Below are 21509 nucleotides of genomic sequence, written 5' to 3' on the forward strand. Positions count from 1 at the left end.
ATTTAAATACACGTCAAATAAGTCACGGTAAAATAAGTTACTAAAATATCGTTAAAATGATTGATGGGGTCCTCTATTGTTTTCAAAATTAAAGCGAGAAACTGCATTATAATTATATTGTATATTATTAACATATACAACTTTTGTGACGTAGAAGAGATTTGAGTAGTCGAGATGATAAAAAGAGATCACATAAGCCATAGAACATTAATTTTATGAATGACATCATGCTTTGACCGGGGCTTCCGTCTCTCCACGTGACGTGACTGAAACAGGACAGTTCTATTAATCCTACTATGGCGAGCAAAACATGAATATTAATGACGCAAAGTGATGGACTGGAATCTGATTGGCTGTCAGGCGGACGTTGGTAGGTGGGCGTTACAGTGCCTGCGAATTAGCGAATCAGTAAGCTTGGCTTATAAATATAGATTAGGCTACGTGCCAAGACGCCACAAGAGGTAACCGAATTAATATTCATGAGGCAAAAACGTCGCCATAGTTTGATTCATAATTTCGGACAGAAGACAAGGCAAGCTAGCTGCTCCTCTAAAGGAGCGATTTCCTTAACAGTATTTAATGCTCTTATCGCAAGAAAAGGTGCTCGTTTAGGTCACGGCTTTATTTGTTTTTAATTCGGCCTCAAAGATGGTTTCGTCTCCGTTTGTAATATTGCATGTTATTCTCATCTGCGTCACTTTGCATTGTAACAATCTGGCCGAGGCTAAAATGAATCCCAGACCGAATATAGTTTTAATCCTAACTGATGATCTAGATGTGTCTATCGGGGGAATGGTGAGTATATTTTCTAAGAATATTTTTTTTTTTTGTCATTCTCCGTGGTCGTGATTTCCTCCATGCATTTTACTTTATGTATGGTTGCTAAGTAATCGAGGAGCATCATCAGCATCTTGCCATCTTTCATTGTTCAGATCCCTTTGGTGAAGACTAAAAAGCTGATAGGTGATGCTGGGATAACCTTTACAAACACGGTGAGTAGAAATTGTGCTGGGTTTGTTTCTTGTTGCATACATGTCATGCAAGCTTAAAAAGCCTGTTCTACATGAGAATATAGATATGTTAGACATAGCAAGTAAAATGTGCATTGAGTATCATCCAGCATGCATGTTTGCCATTGCATCTGTCATTCTGCACAACGCTTGTCATTTCTTCTCTCATGCAGTTTGTCACCAGTCCCCTTTGCTGTCCCAGCCGGGCGAGCATCCTGACGGGCAAATACCCTCATAACCATCATGTGGTCAACAACACGCTGGAGGGCAACTGCAGCAGCACTGCATGGCAGAAGACCCAAGAGCCCGAGACTTTCCCTGCCTTCCTTCAGAAGCACGGCATCTATCAGACCTTCTTTGCTGGGAAGTATCTGAATGAGGTGAAGACACATTCTGGCAGCTTTAATAACGATGAAACCTTTTCTTTGGGTGGATCAGTTGCCTGTACATCACCTTGAATCATCCATGTCTGTATCTCTGCTACAGTACGGGAATAAAAAAGCAGGAGGTGTGGAGCATGTTCCTCCAGGCTGGGATCACTGGTTCGCCTTGGTAAGAAAAAGACAGGAGATTTATCATTTAATAATGTAATCATTTAACTGTAAATAATTTTTGACTGTCCATCTTACAGCAGTGATGTTATTGTGATGAAAAACTAAATGAAAATTAGCAATTAACTTTAATAAAAGTAAAAATGAAATTAAAATAACACTATTCAGAAATATTTTTAAAACAAAAACTATATTGTAACAAATAAACTGAAGTTAAAATGAAAACCGAAATGGTATATAATAATGGAATATAAATAAAAAATAAGAAACCTGGAGCTTATTTCATAAAGTTTACCAAATAAGCCAGGCTTATTTCAGTTAGTCTGACTTATTTTGAACCAATTCACCTGGCAATAACTCAGACTAACTGAAATAAACCTGGCTTATTTGGTAAACTTGTTTTATGAAACAAGCCCCTGGTGATTTATCTTAGAGAATCACGAGTAGAAGAAGATATAAAAATAAATAAATAAAATAATTTAAAAAAAAATGAATTAAAAATAAAATAAAAAAATGAAAAGGGCTTGTGAGTGTAATCCAGCTTCTCTAATAAATCATAGTAGAAATAACGAGCTGGAACACATTGACAAGCCCTTCGACCTTTCCCATCAGTGCTGCAAAATCTCATTTTAGGCAGAAGGTTAGGAAAACAGTTCGTAGCCTAAAATATAGCATGTTTGGGAAGCTGGTACAAGAACTCATGCAAGAAATAAATCCAGAAGAGAAAAAGGATGTTGTCTGAAACCATGCTGATTATTCTCTTATCAGCAGCTCCCATGATTCATAGCTCACGGTGTCATTGAGAGCAGATTGAAGGTTTTATTGTTTTTGTATTGAATTTTTTTCCAAGACCAGAAAACTGTTTGTATGTATTTATTTATTAAAAAGTCTTTCTTTTAAATTTTTTTGCATTATTTTTATTTAAATATTATTTGCATTTTTATTTCTGTATTTCTTTAATATATTTATTTACTTTTTAATTTCTAATTTATTTTTAGGTTTTGATTCTAAACCAAATTTGTTTAAAGTGAAATATTTGCCATGATTTTAACATATTCCTACAGGAGAGAAACTCCAAATACTACAACTACACGCTGTCAGTGAACGGCAGGGCGCAGCGGCATGGACAGAACTACAGCGAGGATTACCTTACAGATGTTCTGGTAAGAGCAGATCTCACCTGTGTTCACGAGACTACATCAAACCTCATGCAGCTGACGTTAAGTGGCTTCTGATTCCATCCAGGCCAATATTTCCATTGACTTCCTGGAAAACAAGTCTAACCGCAGGCCTTTCTTCATGATGGTGTCCACACCGGCCCCGCACTCGCCCTGGACGGCCGCTCCTCAGTACGAGAGCAGTTTTTCCAACATTAAAGCGCCAAGAGACCCTAACTTTAACATACACGGCAAGGTACGGGCCTGATGTGTCTGAAATATTGGTTGATGGTTGTATGTGGGGGTGGTGATGGTGCAGTGGATAAGACACATGCCTTTGGTGTGAGAGACCCGGGTTCGAATCCACTGTGAGACACCAATGTGTCCCTGAGCAAGACACTTAACCCCTAGTTGCTCCAGAGGCGTGCGACCTCTGACATATATAGCAATTGTAAGTCGCTTTGGATAAAAGCGTCAGCTAAATGAATAAATGTAAATGTAAATGTGACAGCATTTCAACCTGCATTTCAGGACAAGCACTGGCTCATCAGACAAGCAAAGACGCCCATGACGAACTCTTCAGTGGAGTTATTGGATAACGCCTACAGAAAACGGTATTCAGATGCTTTTAAATCACGCACTTGATATTAATACTGTACATGAAGTAATGCGACACTGATGATCTGTTCCACCAGGTGGTGCACTTTACTATCAGTAGATGACCTGGTGGAGAAGGTGGTGAGAAAGTTGGAGGTCAGAGGAGAGCTTAACAACACCTACATCATTTTCACCTCTGACAACGGATACCACACAGGTACACGACAAGTTACATAGCGGAGAAATGTTTTTTCTTTAACTTTTACCTAGCTTTTATTTTGTCATGTGTCTTTTTCTTCTCTCAGGCCAGTTTTCTCTTCCGATGGATAAGAGACAGCTCTATGAATTTGATATCAGAGTTCCTTTATTGGTGCGAGGGCCTAATATCAAACCCAACCAGACAAGTCCGGTAATATAAACAAGCATTAAAAAAAAAATTACATGTTCCTTTATTTTCTTATTTTTTATTTCTTAATTTTATTTTTTTTTCTTTAAATTTATTAATTTCTGTTTCAGTTTATATATATATATCTTTGTTTAATTTGAACTTTCTCACATTACTTTTTTGGAATGTTTTACTAATCTTTTTTTTTCAAAACAAGTTTTGATTCTAAGCCAGATTTGTTTGTGATGTTTTGCTTGTGTATGCGCGCTATAATAATAGCATGTATATGTAATATTTACATTAACAGAAAAGGTTTTTATATGGTATTTATTTGCTTTTTTAAACAAAAAATGTTTCATTAATAATTTATCTGTTTTAACAGTTACTTATAGCAAATGTGGATTTGGGTCCTACAATTCTGGACATCGCAGGATACAGCGTCAATGAAACTCAGATGGATGGGATGTCATTTCTTCCTATCATGGTGAATCCTGTTTGAATTATTAACTTTGAAATGAATAATGCATTTAAGTATTGGCATTCTTGCTCATTTTGGGCATAATGCATGTTTTTTGTAGTCCAGTGATAAATGAACAAGGGGTTGCGTTTGATTTGACGTGTCTTTGTGTCTCAGACCGGTAAAGGGAACAGCAGCACGTGGAGATCTGATGTACTGGTGGAATATGAGGGAGAAGGAAGCAACATCTCAGACCCAGCCTGCCCTCTGCTGGGCCCCGGGGTCTCGGTGAGGCTCTGCATGCCCCAAATAAATAGCCATTACAGTAATCATAAAAAATGAGCGCTGTAACACAGCTGGTGTCTCTGCAGGAGTGTTTCCCCGACTGTGTGTGCGAAGACTCGTTCAATAACACGTACGCCTGCGTTCGCACAGTAGCACAGACCGCCAACTTACAGTACTGTGAATTTGATGATAACGAGGTAAAAATAAAATCTAGTGCTTCCAACAGCTAACTGACAGTAATAATGCCAAGTATAATTTAAAATAATAATATTTAATGTATTATATATTAATATGTAATTGCAGGTGTTTGTGGAGGTCTATAACCTGACAGCAGACCCATTTCAGCTGAGTAACATCGCCAAGAGCATCGATCAGGAAGTCCTGGAGAAGATGAATCATCGTCTAATGATGCTGCAGTCCTGCTCGGGACAGTCCTGTAGAACGCCAGGCATCTACGACTCCCAGTCAGTGCTTCCTTAACACTTCAACAATCAGCATTCACCGGGAATAGCTGGATTATTATTAAATGTTTTCAAACTTAAAGCTCGCTTGTCACTGTTTCTCCAGGTTCAGGTTTGATCCTCGGTTGATGTTCAGCAGCCTCATGCCTCACAGAAACAAACGACGACAGATGCTGAAGTAGAGCGTGGAGAGGTTTACAAGGAGGGAAAGAATAAAGGGCACTGAAAAACAAGCCCTCTTGTTGCGTTTATATCCTGATGTTCCCCCAAAGACGCCCAGTCTTTCCTCTGATGAGGTCATCAGGGTGCGCCCAGGGTACCAAACACACCACAGACACTTTCAGACAGGACGACCTTCTTCCCCTCCAGCTCTCATTCACATCAGATCCTCACAAACTGCCGGCTGACACACATCTGTGAGAGCATTCGCATCATATTCCTCTTTATTCTCAATTAATGTTCAGTTTTGCTGCTTTAACAATAACACAGGATATTGTCTTTATTTTACGGTTTTGAAAATGGTTTTACTTTTGCTTTAAACAAAACTTGAGCTCGAATTTTGTAATGCATTATTTGTTTGTTTGCCAGACATTTCACTGCACATATTCAGTTCTAAAAGAATTTACAACTGCACTAAGCCTGCCTTTTATAATAAACACTTCGAATGGAAGCTTGTTTTTGGCTGCAGGATGAAAAATAGAAAAGGTAATTGCAACTTTTTATCTTACAATTTGGATTTTTTTCTAATTGCAAGATATAAACAAGCATTTCTGAGAAAAAAATTGCAAGCTGTAAACTTTCTGACTTTTGTCTTATAATACCAAGAATTCTCAGAATTGAATAATAAACAAAGTATTGATAATTGCAACTTTTTTTCAGAATTCTGTTTTTCTTTTTCTTGTCACAAATCTCAAAATTCAGACTTCTCAGAATTGCAACTTTATACATAATAAAAGCAATTTTTTTTCTCAGAATTGTGAGTTTATATCTTGCAATTCTGATTTTCTAAATCTGAAGTCTGAACTGTGAGATTAAAAGTTGCGATTACCATTTTTGTTCTTTTATCCCATAGCAGAAATAGGCTTGCATATGATAATGAACTACAGTATTTTTAATGCACAATATACCTTATTATATAAAAATATTCTCTCACTTTTTCAGTTCCTGTCAATTACCTGTCACTAACGAAGTGCAAATATTGTATTTAGTATTTCATTATTGTCTTTTAAATGTTTTGTTTTTGACGGATGTCAGTTGTGAATGAGCCAAAGCTGTGTATTTTTGCTTCTTTGAGGGAAATCCTGCGGTGAGTTGCTGTTGCTTCGCTCTCACTCACAGCAACCCAAACTTGAGGCGATAAGAGACTGTTTTACTTTCAGACTACTACCTAACCTTCATCAATCTTATGCTGTGACTGGCAATATCTCAAATCACCCAAAGTGATTTGACAGGCATAAACAGATCTTTTTCACAATACTTCAATATATCCGTTCAGTGAAGCACTTTCCAGTCTGCGATCAACGCGCCTGACATGTTTGATCACATTTTGCATCATTATATTTGTTAGTAGCATTGCAATGGTTGGTGTGGACTTTTGTCTTGTGTGTTTGATTGATAAAAGCATTCTGAAATATGTTTTGTTGCGGTGTTTTTTTTTTTGCTTAATACATTTATTTAGCTAAATGTATTATTAAAGTCTTTTTTTTGTATATTATATATTCTTATTACAGTACATATTTTTAATTGTGATATATATATATATATATAGCTTAAATTATTTTAAGTTTTTTTAATTTATATTTACATTTTCTATATATTTTATGTATTATTGCAATATTTTTATTTAATATTATATAATCTAATTGCAATGCTGTTCTGATTATTATTATTTTTTTTAATCAATATCTGTGTATTAACTCTATATACATTTTTAATATCTGGGTTGTCGCTTCAAAGTTCACTGCCATCTAATAGTGCAACATGTTATCTCTGTGTTTGGCATTACATTAGCATAAGAAAATGTTTTTATTGGGAACAGCTATGGTTCAAAATGATCATATCTTCCATTTCCAGTGCACATGTTGACCGATTCAGAAAAACATAAAACAATGTGGCACTAATACAGTTAAAGCATCTGAGTTAGACCAATTATAATGGCTTAACTAGACTTAAAGTCACTGAATTCACAGTTAGAACAACATGTAGCATCTTCACAAGACTGCAGTGCATTGTTAAAATGATATCATTTTACATTCACTATGAAAGGTTATGGAAAGTCCCAGTTTTCCCATGTGTGAGTCCACCTGTAAGCGTCTCAGACGGTCAGCTCCACTCCTCCAGCACAGGCAGGAACGGCAGGTCAGTGCTGCCCAGATAGTAGTGCGTCCCCTGCTGGAAGACATCGCTGACGGCCCACGTGAGGCTGCCTGTGGGGTCGTGGAGGCTGTCGATCACCTCTCCGTCAGGCCCCAGCTCCAGAATCAAGCCGTACTTGGGCAGCAGAACATTGTACCAGCTGAGAGGAACGAGCTGCATAAGAGAGTTCATGATCGAGATTCCCCGTATATCACTTCTAACAATACAACCATTAAAAAATGTGTTACAAGGAATCAAAGTTCATTGAAATTAAATATTAAAAATGACTGTTTTATGTTTTATCTTTGCTAGTTAACAAGGCAATATTTTTTCATTTTCAATTGGTTAACAATGTATTAAAACTAAAATACAGACTATTATATACATTATATATCATAGTCATATTAGGCATAAATAGACATAAAAGAACATAAAATAATACAAAATTACAAAAACAAAATTAAAACGAACTAAAATTATGATGAAAATGGGAAATCTAAAACCCACCAGTGTTATTATAGTTAACTAAAACTAAAATCATAAAGAAATGACCTGAAATAAAATAAATGCTAATTCAAATAAAATAAAATATATCAAATGTACCTATTTTATTTTATTATATATTTTATTTCAGTTTATCTCAAGGCAACATTTTTGAACTAATTAGACATTTTAAAAAACACAAAAAATAAAAACAAATTTACTAAATTTGAAATGAAAATAAGAAATCTAAAAATCATCTGGGCTATCTATTATATTTAACTAAAAGGATTTTAAATAAAATTGAAGAAATTAAAGAAAAATAAAATATAAAAAACGTACCTATTTTATTGTATCATATATTTTATTATATATAATACTTCAGCTAGTTGCCAAAGCAACATTATTTACATTTTAATTTAGTTTAACTTGATTTACTAAACTACTAAATGGAAATAAAAAATATTAGAAACTAAATAAAATGCACAAAAAAATTATACAAATTACAAAACAACAAAATTACTATAACTTTAATTGAAATTAAAATTAAAATCGAAAACTAAAATCAAAATATGAATAGAAACTACAATAGTATCTCAGTGACACTAAAATAACCCTGAACCCCACATCTTTAAGATTTACCCACCTTCACTATGAAGCGTTTAAGAGCAGGATACGGACCAATCAGATCCAAGAACGGTGGGAGAAGTCGTCTGCGGAATCTAACGGTGGTTATGCCCACTAAAAACGTGCTGCGGTCACTGAGGCGGATGTTATCAGGGTAACCGATCATGTTGTTCAAGACGACCTCCTTGGTGCCTGCTTTAGGTCCTTTCAACCAGAACCTGAGAACCAGGGAGAAAGTCTTCCTCACGATACTCTACCATCCTGATATATGAACAAATTCAAAGCTGCACTTGAGCTCTTACTTAATAATATGTGCGATACTGGTCTCAGCCAGAAGCAGGAAGTCCTCATCAGGTGAGAAGGCAAAGCCATTAGGCATGTAGAGAGAATCCAACAACGTCCGAACACGGCCGGTCACAGGGTCAAACGAGAGAAGGCGACCCAGACGGTTTGTCTCCAGCACCTGCAGAGAGAAGAGGCCTTTAGTGCACGTGAGATTACTGCACTTTCATGTTCTCACTTAACTGAACGAAGCACGATATGTTCTGCTGTCCCTCGCTCACCTCGTAACGGACGTGACGTCTTCCCCATTTACTGCTGGAGTCCGTGAAAAACACGGTTCCATTTTTAGAAATCTCCAGACCGTTCAGAAAGCCAAAGGGAATCCCATCAGCTCCTTGTAGGAGGAATGTGACAGGGTTATTTAAATATGATGCTCTTTTTAAAAAAAATCAGTAAATGTGTTTTTATAAGTCTTCAGCTTTGCTTAAAGCAGCAAATATAAAGTACACTGAGATAAAGAAAATCAATATGTGCATGTATGTAGATGGCTGAAATACAACAGAAATTCTCTCAATAATGTTCTAGGCAAACATTACATTATATTATATTTTTTAATAAACAATAATGTAATATTATACATTAAAAATTAAATTAAATATATTATTTTGTAATTATTTGTGTGTGTGTATACACACATAATGAATGTATTATTAAAATAGGATGTATTCAAAAATTATTATGATAGCAATATATTATAAAAAATATATAATATTGATTAATATAATATTAATATATTATAGACTAATATACTTACTAAATACTGTATATAAAATCATTATAAAATAATTATGATTAATACACACACACACACACACATATACAGTATATATATATATATAAAGTATATAGTAAGTATATAGTAAATTCACATAAAAATAGCAAGATGATTATGAAACTGACCAAAGCAACCAAATTGTTGTGCAAAGCTCCTTTTTTGAGACTCAAAGGTTTACTGACCCTCTCTGCTGGAATGTAGCAACGTCTTCTCTCCAGTCCAAGGGTCAACCTTGAACAGCCCCTGATAAGAGTCGGCCACGATAAGCTGCCCGTCTCGGTCCAGTCGCAGACCATGAGGACGACCACATACTGGCTCATAGTCCGTACTCATGCCTATATGAACAACAACATGACAACATGCAAATATAGCACGATAACAGAAGCCTGTACCAGGAAACCAGAGTATCTGCTAACTGACAGACAAATTTTGCATTCCACTTGTGACTCACCAAAGAACCCCTATACCAACATAATGATTATTTCAAATAAGAGAGAGGCATCTAATGTGTATAAACCGCAACATAAGGAACGAGAGCCTACTAAGAATCACAAGTTATGCTCTAATGAAGACATCTGCATTCAAGACTCTTTTGAACAGCCAAGGCTTTGATGAAACAACACTTGAGTCTTTGTGAATCACTTCAGCATGTCTAATGTGTGATGGCAGAGGGACACATGGGCCGTTGGGTTTTTCCAGCAAACGCCTCCTGACAGCCTATACATATTCATCCAGCCACATGAAGTGCCTTACACAATGAAGCTGAATTGCACAAGCAGTTTACCACATTCAGGGATATTTCGGCCCATCTGAGTGATGAAAGTGAGGGAGTCGTTGCTGATTCGCCACAGTTTCCCGTCGACGGTGCCCGTGTAGATGTTTCCTTCAGAGGCAAGAGGTGAAGAGATGAAACCCTACTGCATTTCTCTAATCAAACAGATAAAAGCACAAGACCAGGCTCACCGTTCTGGTCAGCTGTGAAAGACTCCGGGCCTTTGAGTTGACCAGAAAACAGCCGTCGACCTCTCTGTAATCGTGTGTTTACTGCCAGAGGGCCGTCCAGAGCAGGCGGGGGGCCCTCGAATCTGGAAAACATACATCAGTGTGACAACAAACGTCACTGAAATCTCTTTGGAGATCAGGTCACTACAAGATTTGCAACGAGACTCACATGTACGGCTCGGGATCAATAGGAGAGGGAATGAGATACACACCAACTGCAACTGCCAGCAATAAAACCTTTACAGAACTCGTCCCTAACCTGTGGAAATGGGTCAAATACTTTAGTAAATAAGTCAATAAAAGTAAATAAAATCATTATAATAGCAAAGACATCCCACAGATGGTTTATATTATATTATATATATTTTTTTTTAAATGTAAAAGATATATCTTTCAAAAATTCTATTATAGAAAATTACAAAATTGTATTAACAATAATATTAATCAAAATAAATGTAACATTTTGTATTAATTAAATGTTATATTCATAGAATAACAATAATTATTAATATAATTATTATATTCAACTAAATATAATGATCATAAAAAAGAAATGGGCTTTCGGGATTGTCTGTGACACCAATTGTAAGGCAGTGTGATCAATATTATAATAGTAAAATGAAAAAGACACATTACAAAATCAATTAATAATAATAATTTTAATCAAAAGTAACATTTTTAATTATTTTAATATATTATTATAGCATAATATTTATTTTCAGTGAAATATAATGATCGTGAAAAACTGACTAAAAGCAACTAAAAATATAATATAAATATATTAAATACGAATGTTGGCATTCAGAAATGCCAGAAATTACAAAATAATAACAAAAATAGTGTTACTAATAATATTAATGTAATATTTGTGTTAATTCAATATTCCATTTATATAATGCCATAGCCTAATATTTATTTATATAAACATTATATTTAACTAAATATTATAATAAGGCATTTAGGCGGTTATAACCTAACACATTATGTGTAAACATGTTCAATGTAATTAAGTTATTAAAGAGATTTTGAGGCAGGCTCGCACGCGTGATCTTTCATTACATCAGAGGTTGTGAAATAATGTTTAATTAACACAAAAGAAACGCGATTTTCTTACTAAATAGCGCAAATGGTCCGCGTTATTCGCGACAGCTGACCGTAAACTACACCGACGGTCTACAAGTGAACAGCAATGGGAAAAAAACAAGTTTGTTTACCCAAAGTAAATGGCACTAAGTCTTTTAAATGCGATATTCGGTCTTTATAAATTGTGCAGACTTACATGGTTGCGTCGTGAGGTCTTTCTGAGTTGTATAAAGTTCAGCGGTGTGTTCACGGACGCCATGCGTAAGACGCGCTGCTCTCCGCGCTAAAGGTGCGGTGAGTCACCGATGAGCGCAGCGATGAAGACACTTGACACGGGTTCATACAGAGGACACATCATTCACATGTAAATGGTGGCCTCACATAAAAGCTTACAGTTTAGTGTGATGTTTAAAGCTAGTAAATGTGCTGAAAGGTTGTGCAATCGCCATTGTGTGACCTTTTGAGAAAAACTGCAAGTGGGTTTCAAAAATGTGTGTATAATGACAAACAGATCATTTGAAATACCAGAATTTTGTGCTTGTCAAATGTGAGATGAATTTTCCATGAGTGGATTAGCATGATCCAAGTCGACTCTTGAGCCAGTGCAATGCAATGAATTGAGTAACGTTTCATCTTTATTTAAAGAAACCAGGTTTTTAACAAGAAGGCCATAATCGGTAACAATACAAACCCTCAAAAAAACTCCGTCATTGTCAAAAATACATGACATCTGGATTCTAACCATGCATATTTAGTCCATAACTCTTAAAAACAGTTTATCCATGTATGCCACTTCTGGTGTCTTCTATGCAAGAAACTTGCATCATTCATAAACATACACAAAATATACATGTAACTGTGGAGCAAAATTAGATTTTTTCTCTTTTTTTGCAAATGCAGAGTGTGTTTTGTGAGCGATCTCTAAATTATCTATGCTGTTAAACAGAAAGATCAACAGCACTGGCCTGTGATGTCCTAAAACAGCCTTAAAATATGCATGAATTAATATAACACATGCATGTATATTAAAAAATGACTAAAGCAGTTCACTCACATCCACACCCCTTTACTACACAAGAGTACAGTTTAACATTCATTCACAGTCTTACTCTACAAACAAAAGCTTGTTTATGAAAGAAAATTAAAAAAAATCAATCAAGTACTGAAACAGCTTTAATTAAAAACACTCCCATAAAACATAACTGAGCTTCCACTAGATGCAATGCCATTTTAAAACAGTGGAAGACAATAGGCATCTGATGAAGACTAGTAAATCAAAATCAAAATAATTCCCTGAATTAAAACAAAGTGCCCAAAAAGCATTTATAACATTACTGATCTTATTCCCCTGCAAAATCCTCTTCGATTGCATATATTGAGACTGTTGTGATGCTATATTCACACAGCGATTACACTAATTACTCTAATTTATATTCACCCCAGTGTTTACAATTAAAATTGCCATGGTAAAACCATCAGACAAGATAGATACTACTATTTAACCTCAGTTTACTGAGGTGTAAACCTGATTGCACCAGGCAATTTGCATCCAACTTAAATTAAAGTATGCATTTTGTCTAGATCTTTGGTTAGAGGCTATAAAACCGATAATAATAAAGAAATAAATCTTTAAAAAAAAAAAAACAATGTGTCTAAAATATTCAAATGAATTGACACAGGTGAGACGTAAGACTGCAGAGATGTAGTTACAGCAGTTGACCACAAGGTGCCGCTACCTCGCTATGCATGTGTCACAACACTGTTGCAGTACCAATCAGAAAAACTGTCATGCAGCACTAGCATACAGAAACATAAATGTGTACATATTAAAATCACCTACTGATACACAAGTATAATTTCAAACACCGTCATAAATGTCGACCTTGTGTGCTGAGACAAAGTAGCACTGTCTGCTTTTCTTTTACTGTACCTCACAACAGTAACAGTCTCCATGCAAAGAAGAAAAGCATGTGCAATTAACTTTTGGTACAGTAAATCAGATCAGTGTGATTACACATATATTCACCAATCAAACTAGCTTAAATCTACGTTTTCCAGGCTGTAGCTTCAAAACAATCTTCATTACTTGTCTATTCAGTCGTTTATCTTGAAGATATCCTCTAACTCATTTTCCAGGGTTGATGTTCACTGATTATCTGCTTAAACTCAACCCATCGTTTACTGAGAAAGACCATCTGACACCGACCGACATCAGTCAGATCTGCTCCGAAACCGCTGCATGACACTTCCCGCATACTTTCCAACATCCTCTAAGCTCCTTCGCCAACTTCCTGAATCCGTTCCGTTCCAATCCCAGCACATCACCTAACAATGCTTAAAAAGGTTTTTATTTGCATTTAAGCCATCTGTTCAGAGACTAATGATTATGACTTTGCTTTAGTCCTCATTTCCTGTCCCTACATCACCACATTCAATCTTCTCCATCACAAACATGCGCTTCCTGTCTGTTTGGTCTCACGTTGCCGCCAGGTCATCATTTTGTCAACAGCACATCAACACTATCTTTGGTAGGGCACATTATGTCATTTGGTATTTAATAGAAAATAAAATAAATCCCCATCAGTTTCTGGTCGATAAGTATATTTGCCGTAAAATAAGACTCTTTTAGTAAAATAAAAAAAATTATTCACCCACATAAATTAAAACAACAAACAGAAATATGTACAAACCACAGCATCCAACAATTAAATAAAAAACAGATCTGATTTCCATGTTTGCATCGTTCACAAGAGGTAAAAGAACAGAGAAACAACTGAAAGTGTGAAAGAGGGTGGATGGGTAAATATGGCACCTGAGGTGCATTCTGGGAGCTCAGCGCTCTCCTCTGAGTTTCTGAGACTGGGTGTCCCTTGGCACGGTGACACCTAATAAGTGTTCATTACACACAGTGACCACTAGAGGCAGCAGTGCTACAGTTCCTTCACGTAATGGCTGGCTTTATCCCGGGCTGCCCGTCGCTCTCATGGCCTCCTCCAGTTTCTCTCTGTAGGCATCGTAGCGTTTGGTTATCGAGCAAATCTGGTCCTGTTCCTCTTTCTTCAAGATGCGGAGGAAGTTCTGCAGCTCGGGGATGGAAAAGGCGTCCCACTGATGAACGAGAGGAAGATGTGTGTCATGACTGCTTGTTTTTATTAATATAGAATTGAGATAGAAACCTAAAGTGAATGCTCACCAGGACTTCACCGGTTTGCTGCTCCTTCAGGACGAAGCTGAGCGCATCTGTACTGGGTCCCGCCACCAGACGCAGGAAGAGAGGGTGTTCTTCCTCTGAGAGCTTACAGATGTACACTGCACACACACAGACACAACACACACCATTACCATCACAGACAAAAACAACACCAGGCAACAATAAAGGCCAGTTCACACCAACTATAACGTTTTAATAACCATTCTAATTCTTTGAGAATAGGGGAGTCCACAGTGCAACAATAAAAAATAAGGACAGAAGAATGATATCATTGAAAATCACTTGTTTTTTTTCAAGCTGATGAATGATTAAAAACAATGACATCAGAATCAAATCCACCTGACTTTCAAACTGAGCACTCATAATAAACATGATTGTTATATTGTTCATGCTGTGAACAGGCCTTCAGGGATCATGAAGGACAATTGATATACCGTATATATATATTTTTTTTAACAGCGATTTTTTAAGCTCGTAATGCATTCATGACTCAGAAAGGATTCATAAAAAAAATTCTAAAATAAGTAAACAAACAAACCTCAAGACCATCAAAATACACATTTAATTTATTTCATATTTTTAAAAATAGTTTTTAAAGAGGATGAATTTATTGAAAACTGCTTGAAGCATGTTAAAAATTCATAATTTTTGGTACAGGAATGTTTAAAAAATGTTTTCAGCAGATAATCATTTAAAGATGATGAATTAGAGAAACTTCAATAAGAGGGTTTCAGCAAACCAAAAGTACACATTGGTTCTTTTTATTTGCTCTTTTTGTAAATAGTCTTTTAGGAGCTATAACCATTTAAAGAGGATGAATTTAGAAACAAAACTTCTCAGAGATGGTACCTAAGATCCTCTCTGAAAAGTTGAAAAGTAATTTCATGTCAATTAAAGCACATAAACTTTAAATTCAGCCCTGAATCAGGTTCTGTTTAATAAAAGCCTGACACACCTCAAAGAGGAAGACATGCTAAACAACACCGCAGCTGAATGTTGATCTAAGGCCAAAATTCACAGCAAAAACAAACTTTAAGCATGAAAAAGGAAGCGCACCACCTCATATCAGGAACAAAAGGTAATTCTCTAGAACTTCTGCGTTTACTCTAACATTATGGGAGATTTTTCTCCACCTAGACAGACCTGCATTTCTTCATTCTTGAGGAATCTCTCATCTCACTTCCTGTTTAATGGGGGCTTCCTTCTGCCTCCGGCAGCGGTTAATCAGAACAAGCAGGGCTGTTATTATGTCTACATTAATGCGGTTGATTCATGGTCTTTTATATGCCATACTGCTGTGATATCACACATGAGGGTCTGTCTGTTTCTGAGTCGTTTCTGTCTGTTAATGAGCTCTGAGGTGGGAGTTTATCAGTGTCTAACTGTAGAAGTCGTCTAGACGGGCTGTTTAAGAGCTGGACGGCCCCTTTACATGCATTAAAACCAGCTGTAAAACCCAAACCAAACACAAAGTGTCTCATATCTAAGTGTGCTGGAGATCTCACGGTGCTGAGACCTCATGAAAATGCTCCGTCTCAAAGAAAACAAAAAAATCATCCCAGACAGCCTCCTAAGCAAATATTCCCCCATTGGCGGCAGCACTTATTGGCTCCTACACAAACTCCTACAAAAGAAGTGAAGATGAGCGTTATTGCTCCCCAAAGTCCAATGATGCTCAGTTCATCCAATAAATCAAGCAGAAGTGCTATTCAGTGCATCTGAATCGACTGCGCCATGGCAAAAGAAACTGTTTTACCTGAGTTTACAGTCTTATTTTTGTATTTGGATCAGTAATAAAATGCAGTACATTAAAACAAGTACATTAGACAGTAGTCTAGAGAATGTTCAAAAAAGTGAAATCTTAAAAAAAATATATATATAAAATACAAACGTAAATAAATAAATAAAAACAGCATGGATAAATAGATAATTTTGGGATTTACTAGAGAATAATTTTGTAAATTATTTCCTTTTTTTTTTTTTAAATAAGGTAATATCCACTTTTTTTTCAATGATAAACTGATGTTAAAGCCATTTTGTTTTACATTTGCAGTCTGAATTGAATGAGATAAGATAAGCAGCAGTGCAGATCCGATTTTGCAGGCATATTTTTAGTATTTGAAGTGCAATACATTATTATATTTTATATATACACATTATTTAATATTGTGGTGGTTGAGGAGATTCCCCCCTTGTATGTAAAGCGCTTTGAGTGCCTTGAAAAGCGCTGTATAAATATAACGAATTATATGCATTTGTAAAAGTGCAGTATATTAAAACAAGTACATTATACAGCACTGTAGATGAAAAATGTAAAAAATTATTTAATTTTAAATAGAAATAAATACAGAAAACCAATTGTACAGAGACCATTAAAGTACATTTAATAAGAGGAAACAACAATTAAACAAACAAAAATAAATTTTATAGATACATTTACTGATTATCGGATTTAAACTGATTAATCAAAAAAACATTTGTTTGATTTTATTTTTAAATAAAGGTAATATCCAGAATGTTTCCCATGATAATGCCTGATGTTTAAGCCTTTTTTTTTAGATTTGCAGTCTGAAGATAAAATACTGTATAAAAAAAAAATAATACAAAAAGACATCTTTCTATTGCTTTCTGTATGCAAAACAAATGCAGACCAGTGTAGTCTGATTCATGAATGAATAACTCTTATGAGTCGGTTCTTTTAATGATTCGTTTCCTTCACATAAACCAGTGCACATTCCAGGCCGGTGCACAGATCATGAAAGCAGGTACTTGAAATCACTGAGCCATATACGTGTCTGGCTTTCTGCTGTGTGTGTGACGTCAACGGGGGCTCAGACAGTGGCTGGGGTCCGTCAAAGCAGTGAGATGGATTAGAAACACTGACATTCTTAGACCAAAACCAATGCTGAGCCTCTCAGGAATCCACTGTTTGATGTATAAACCCAAAAAACTATTCAAAATCAAGTAGTCACTATTACTAAACTCAGTAGAAGGCCATCCCGACCCTTCCCCATCTCAGAATATCCCTGTATGGCATTGAAATATGGGGAACGAGGCTGGTTAGTATCTGCCAAAGAGCATTCACAACAGGTCGCCACAGACATCAGCTGTTGTGTATGTGTGTTTACTACGATGGCATGGTGTATTCTTGGCACATACGTGCACAGAGTAACAGGCCTGTCCTGAATGTGTAAGTGCGTCCATAAATACACACGCGTTCCTCATATTGACCTATTTCAGGAATGCATCCGTTCCTGCCAAAATACATACTGTATGCACTAGGGGAGCCGAGTCATTACTGTACGCACACACACGCTGATGGATTTTCCGCATTCGTGTTCGGCGTCTCACCTTGGTCTTCTCTGCTGAAGCGTTTGAACAAGGCGAACTTGGCGGGGTTGTCGGCCACGGTGAACTTTCTCAGCAGGGCTTCGATCACCTGTCGCACCGTGTTGGTGCTGCTGATGTGCAGAGTGTTTATGGAGCCACGCGGAAGGTAAAACGCCTCCTGACCTTTGACCCCTCCAACCCTGCCTCCTTTCACCGTGATGGGCCTTCGCAGGTCCAACTGCACCTTGATGAAGCCAGTGTACATGCCGTTAGTATTCTGCAGGACAGAGACAGAGGAAAGACAAAGACTGACATTAGATCACAACAGCAAAGACATGATCAACTGTAGCTAAATAAGTGTTTTTTTCTCAAGTGAGCAAATATATATATTTTTATATATCTTAGTTTAAAGTCAAATCACATTCAAGCAGCTTCACAGTGAGAAGTAAAAAAAACAGTATAATATAGCAAAGCTCTTCAATTATGAAATAAATACAGTTTCAGCATTAAATCATCTCCAAAAAGACTATAATTTCCGTATTCAGCTTATTTTAGTTCAGTGTTGAGTCAATTTAGTTATATGGCTGTTAATGTTACAAAGTTAATTAGTTACGAAGTGGACTCAATTCAAATATAAAGTAAACTACAAATTTATGAATATAAATAAATAAACAAACTGATAAATAAAATACACACATACAATTAAGTGAGTATCCTTTACTGTTTGTGTAGCAAATAAATACTACTTTGGTTTGATAAATATTCAAATACTTCAAGTGTTTCTTAGTAACTTGTAATGCTGTTAACTGGACAGCTAAGTATAGGCAAACTGTTTAATATCACGAGTAGCTTGACAAGCTTGAGTTTCAAAGCATCTTCCACAACGCTGGTGAGCACATCTTGCTGTGGTATCGGACTGTGTCCAGATAGAGCTCAGATTTGAGCTTCTTTTGTCTGTAAGCTCATTAGTTCAAATGGCTGCCGTGACTGCAGGCTACAGGCGAAACACGGGGGGTGTAATTACAGCTCACAAACCTCCTCTGAAGCTCCACCACACTGACACACAACCCTACTGGAACACAGGCCTGAAACTTAATGAACCAAGACACTGTGGAAGCTTAAAGGAACACTCAACTTTTTTTGGAAATAGGCTCATTTTACAATTCCCCTAGAGTCAAACAGTTTAGTTTTTACCGTTTTTGAATCCATCCAGCCGATCTCCGGGTCTGGCGGTAGCACTTTTACCTTAGCTTAGCATAGATCATTGAATCGGAGTAGACCATTAGCATTTGGTCATCAAAAATGACCAAAGAGTTTCGATTATTTTCCTATTTAAAGCGTGGCTCTTCTGTAGTTACATCGTGTACTAAGGCCGACCGAAAATGAAAAGCTGCGATTTTCTAGACCGATATGGCTAGGAACTATACTCTCATTCCAGTGTAATAATCAAGGAAATTTACTGCTGTACCATAGGTGTAGCAGGCGCAATGATATTACGCAGCGCCTGAAAGTAGTCCTCAACTAGGTAACTAGTTATGATATAGCTAGGGACTAAAAAAAATAAATACATTTAAAATAAAGATATAGCTGGGGACTACTTTCAGGCGCTGCATAATATTGCGCTTGCTGCACCCATGGTACGGCAGCAAAGTTCCAAGGTGATAAATAATATTACAAAAATATCTAAACTCTTTGGTCATTTTTGAGCACAATGCTAATGGTCTAATCTGATTCAATGATCTATACTAAGCTACGCTAAAAGTGCTACTGCCAGATCAGGAGATCGACTGAATGGATTCAAAAACGGTAAAACTCAACTGTTTAACTCTTGGGGAGTTGTAAAATGAACCCATTTCCAAAAAAAGTGGAGTGTTCCTTTAATGAGTAAAAGCTCACATATACTAATGCAAAGTGTTTGTGCCACCGTGGCTCAGTTAGGTCCAGACAACACATCTCTCTTGAAACATGTCTTGTCGGAGATCAGTATTTGTTAAAGAGCTAGTATTATCCAGACAGAAACAGTCCTGCGATAAGCGGTCTGGGCTCTGGACAAAGGTACAGTGGTAAAGTCTGATGTTTTGACATCACAATCCTTATGGCTGTCACATGGTCCATGAGAATCGTGATAAACAGATTATGACAGAGACGATAATAAAGCTTTTATTAAAGCGACAATCATAGAATTGCAATTTGCATTCATGTTGTGTATGTTTTTTTTTAATGTTTGTATCATTTGACGTTGCTAAAGCTCTTTATTAAAAGGGGCAATCATAATTCTGGAGACACTGAAACAGAGAAAAATTTGACAATATCTATATTAAAAATACATGTGTCAAGTTTTCAGAAATGCAATATGTATTTATGTTTGTTAGGTATGATTTTTATTTATTTTTTAATTAATGACTATAAAAAAACATCAAGTGGTGTAACTATTAGGCAAAAAATAAAATATTACTTAAGAATATTACAAAAACATAAAGCTTCAAAGAAAAAGTTTTTAATAAATAAGTGTGTGTGTGTGTGTGTCTAACTAGCTAGGTTTTAGGGTCTGTAATATAGCAAAATGATTTTGTATTTTAAGTTTTTTTTTTTTTTAATCACGTCAAAATATTAATATTACAAAAAAAAAAAAAAAAAAAAAAAAAAAAAAAATGAATAATATATATGTGACCCTGGACCACAAAAGCAGTCTTAAGTCACTGGGGTATATTTGTAGCAATAGCCAAAAATACATTGTATGGGTCAAAATGAGCGATTTTTCTTTTATGCCAAAAATCATTAGGATATTAAGTATAGATTATGTTCCATGAAGATATTTTGTAAATTTCCTAACGTAAATATATTAAAACTTAATTTTTGATAAGTAATATGCATTGCTAAGAACTTCATTTGGACCCTCAGATTCCAGATTTTCAAATAGTTGTACCTTGGCCCAATATTGTCCGATCCTAACAAACCATACATCAATGGAAAGTGCATTTATTCAGCTTTCAGATGATGTATAAATCACACTTATGACTGGTTTTGTGGTCCAGGGTCACATACAATCCAGAATTTTATTTCTGGAGGAACTAGTGTGCTAACAAATACTTATGTTCACGTGGATAGACTTTTGAATTCTGAAAATTATTAGCGATTAGATTTATGAGTGATTACTTTTTATTGGTCTATCAGTGGATGATGGAGGTTCACCATTAACTCACCAGTGTCATTTTAAAGTGGTCACGTGACTCTATGTTGTACTGCTCAACCTTCTGTCTGATCTCCTCATAAGTGAAATGAGTGCGCAGCTCTTTTTCTTTCTCCACATCCTGAAACACAGAAACACAGACAGTGAATACATGCATTTAGCAAGCAGAAAGGTCAGCACAGGTCAACCTCGCAGCTCGTTTTGACAGCAG

At 36.1% G+C, this 21509-nt stretch overlaps 3 protein-coding genes across 3 annotated transcripts in view; 1 reads left to right on the plus strand and 2 right to left on the minus strand.

Annotated features, from left to right (window-relative positions):
* Nucleotides 1–498: 498 nt before the first annotated feature.
* LOC306858342 (N-acetylglucosamine-6-sulfatase-like) lies at nucleotides 499–6538 on the plus strand. The gene is made up of 14 exons (XM_079398837.1): nucleotides 499–795; nucleotides 933–992; nucleotides 1184–1390; nucleotides 1497–1562; nucleotides 2626–2724; nucleotides 2807–2974; nucleotides 3250–3332; nucleotides 3414–3532; nucleotides 3621–3724; nucleotides 4083–4184; nucleotides 4335–4445; nucleotides 4529–4639; nucleotides 4746–4906; nucleotides 5010–6538. The coding sequence occupies exons 1-14, from the start codon at nucleotides 649–651 to the stop codon at nucleotides 5083–5085; spliced, it is 1614 nt and encodes a 537-aa protein (XP_079254963.1). The 5' UTR covers nucleotides 499–648; the 3' UTR covers nucleotides 5086–6538.
* Nucleotides 6539–6900: 362 nt separating this feature from the next.
* Nucleotides 6901–11868, minus strand: LOC306858264 (adipocyte plasma membrane-associated protein). The gene is made up of 9 exons (XM_079398703.1): nucleotides 11764–11868; nucleotides 10654–10743; nucleotides 10446–10567; nucleotides 10267–10365; nucleotides 9665–9817; nucleotides 8929–9041; nucleotides 8668–8828; nucleotides 8385–8583; nucleotides 6901–7432 (listed from the first exon to the last, which is right to left on the minus strand). Coding segments are annotated over exons 1-9 (1146 nt in total). The 5' UTR covers nucleotides 11766–11868; the 3' UTR covers nucleotides 6901–7225.
* A 304-nt stretch (nucleotides 11869–12172) lies between these two features.
* The window catches only part of LOC306858263 (ras association domain-containing protein 3-like), a 44699-nt gene continuing 35362 nt past the window's right edge, over nucleotides 12173–21509 (minus strand). Inside the window, exons 3-6 of the mRNA XM_079398702.1 lie at nucleotides 21312–21419; nucleotides 18130–18385; nucleotides 14761–14876; nucleotides 12173–14675 (exon numbers count right to left, since the gene is read on the minus strand). Of these exons, the coding sequence (XP_079254828.1) occupies nucleotides 14526–14675; nucleotides 14761–14876; nucleotides 18130–18385; nucleotides 21312–21419 (630 nt within the window). The 3' untranslated portion in view covers nucleotides 12173–14525. The remainder of the gene's footprint in view (nucleotides 14676–14760; nucleotides 14877–18129; nucleotides 18386–21311; nucleotides 21420–21509) is intronic.

This window comes from Barbus barbus (genome assembly GCF_936440315.1).
Source record: "Barbus barbus genome assembly, chromosome: 39".
NCBI lineage: Eukaryota > Metazoa > Chordata > Actinopteri > Cypriniformes > Cyprinidae > Barbus > Barbus barbus.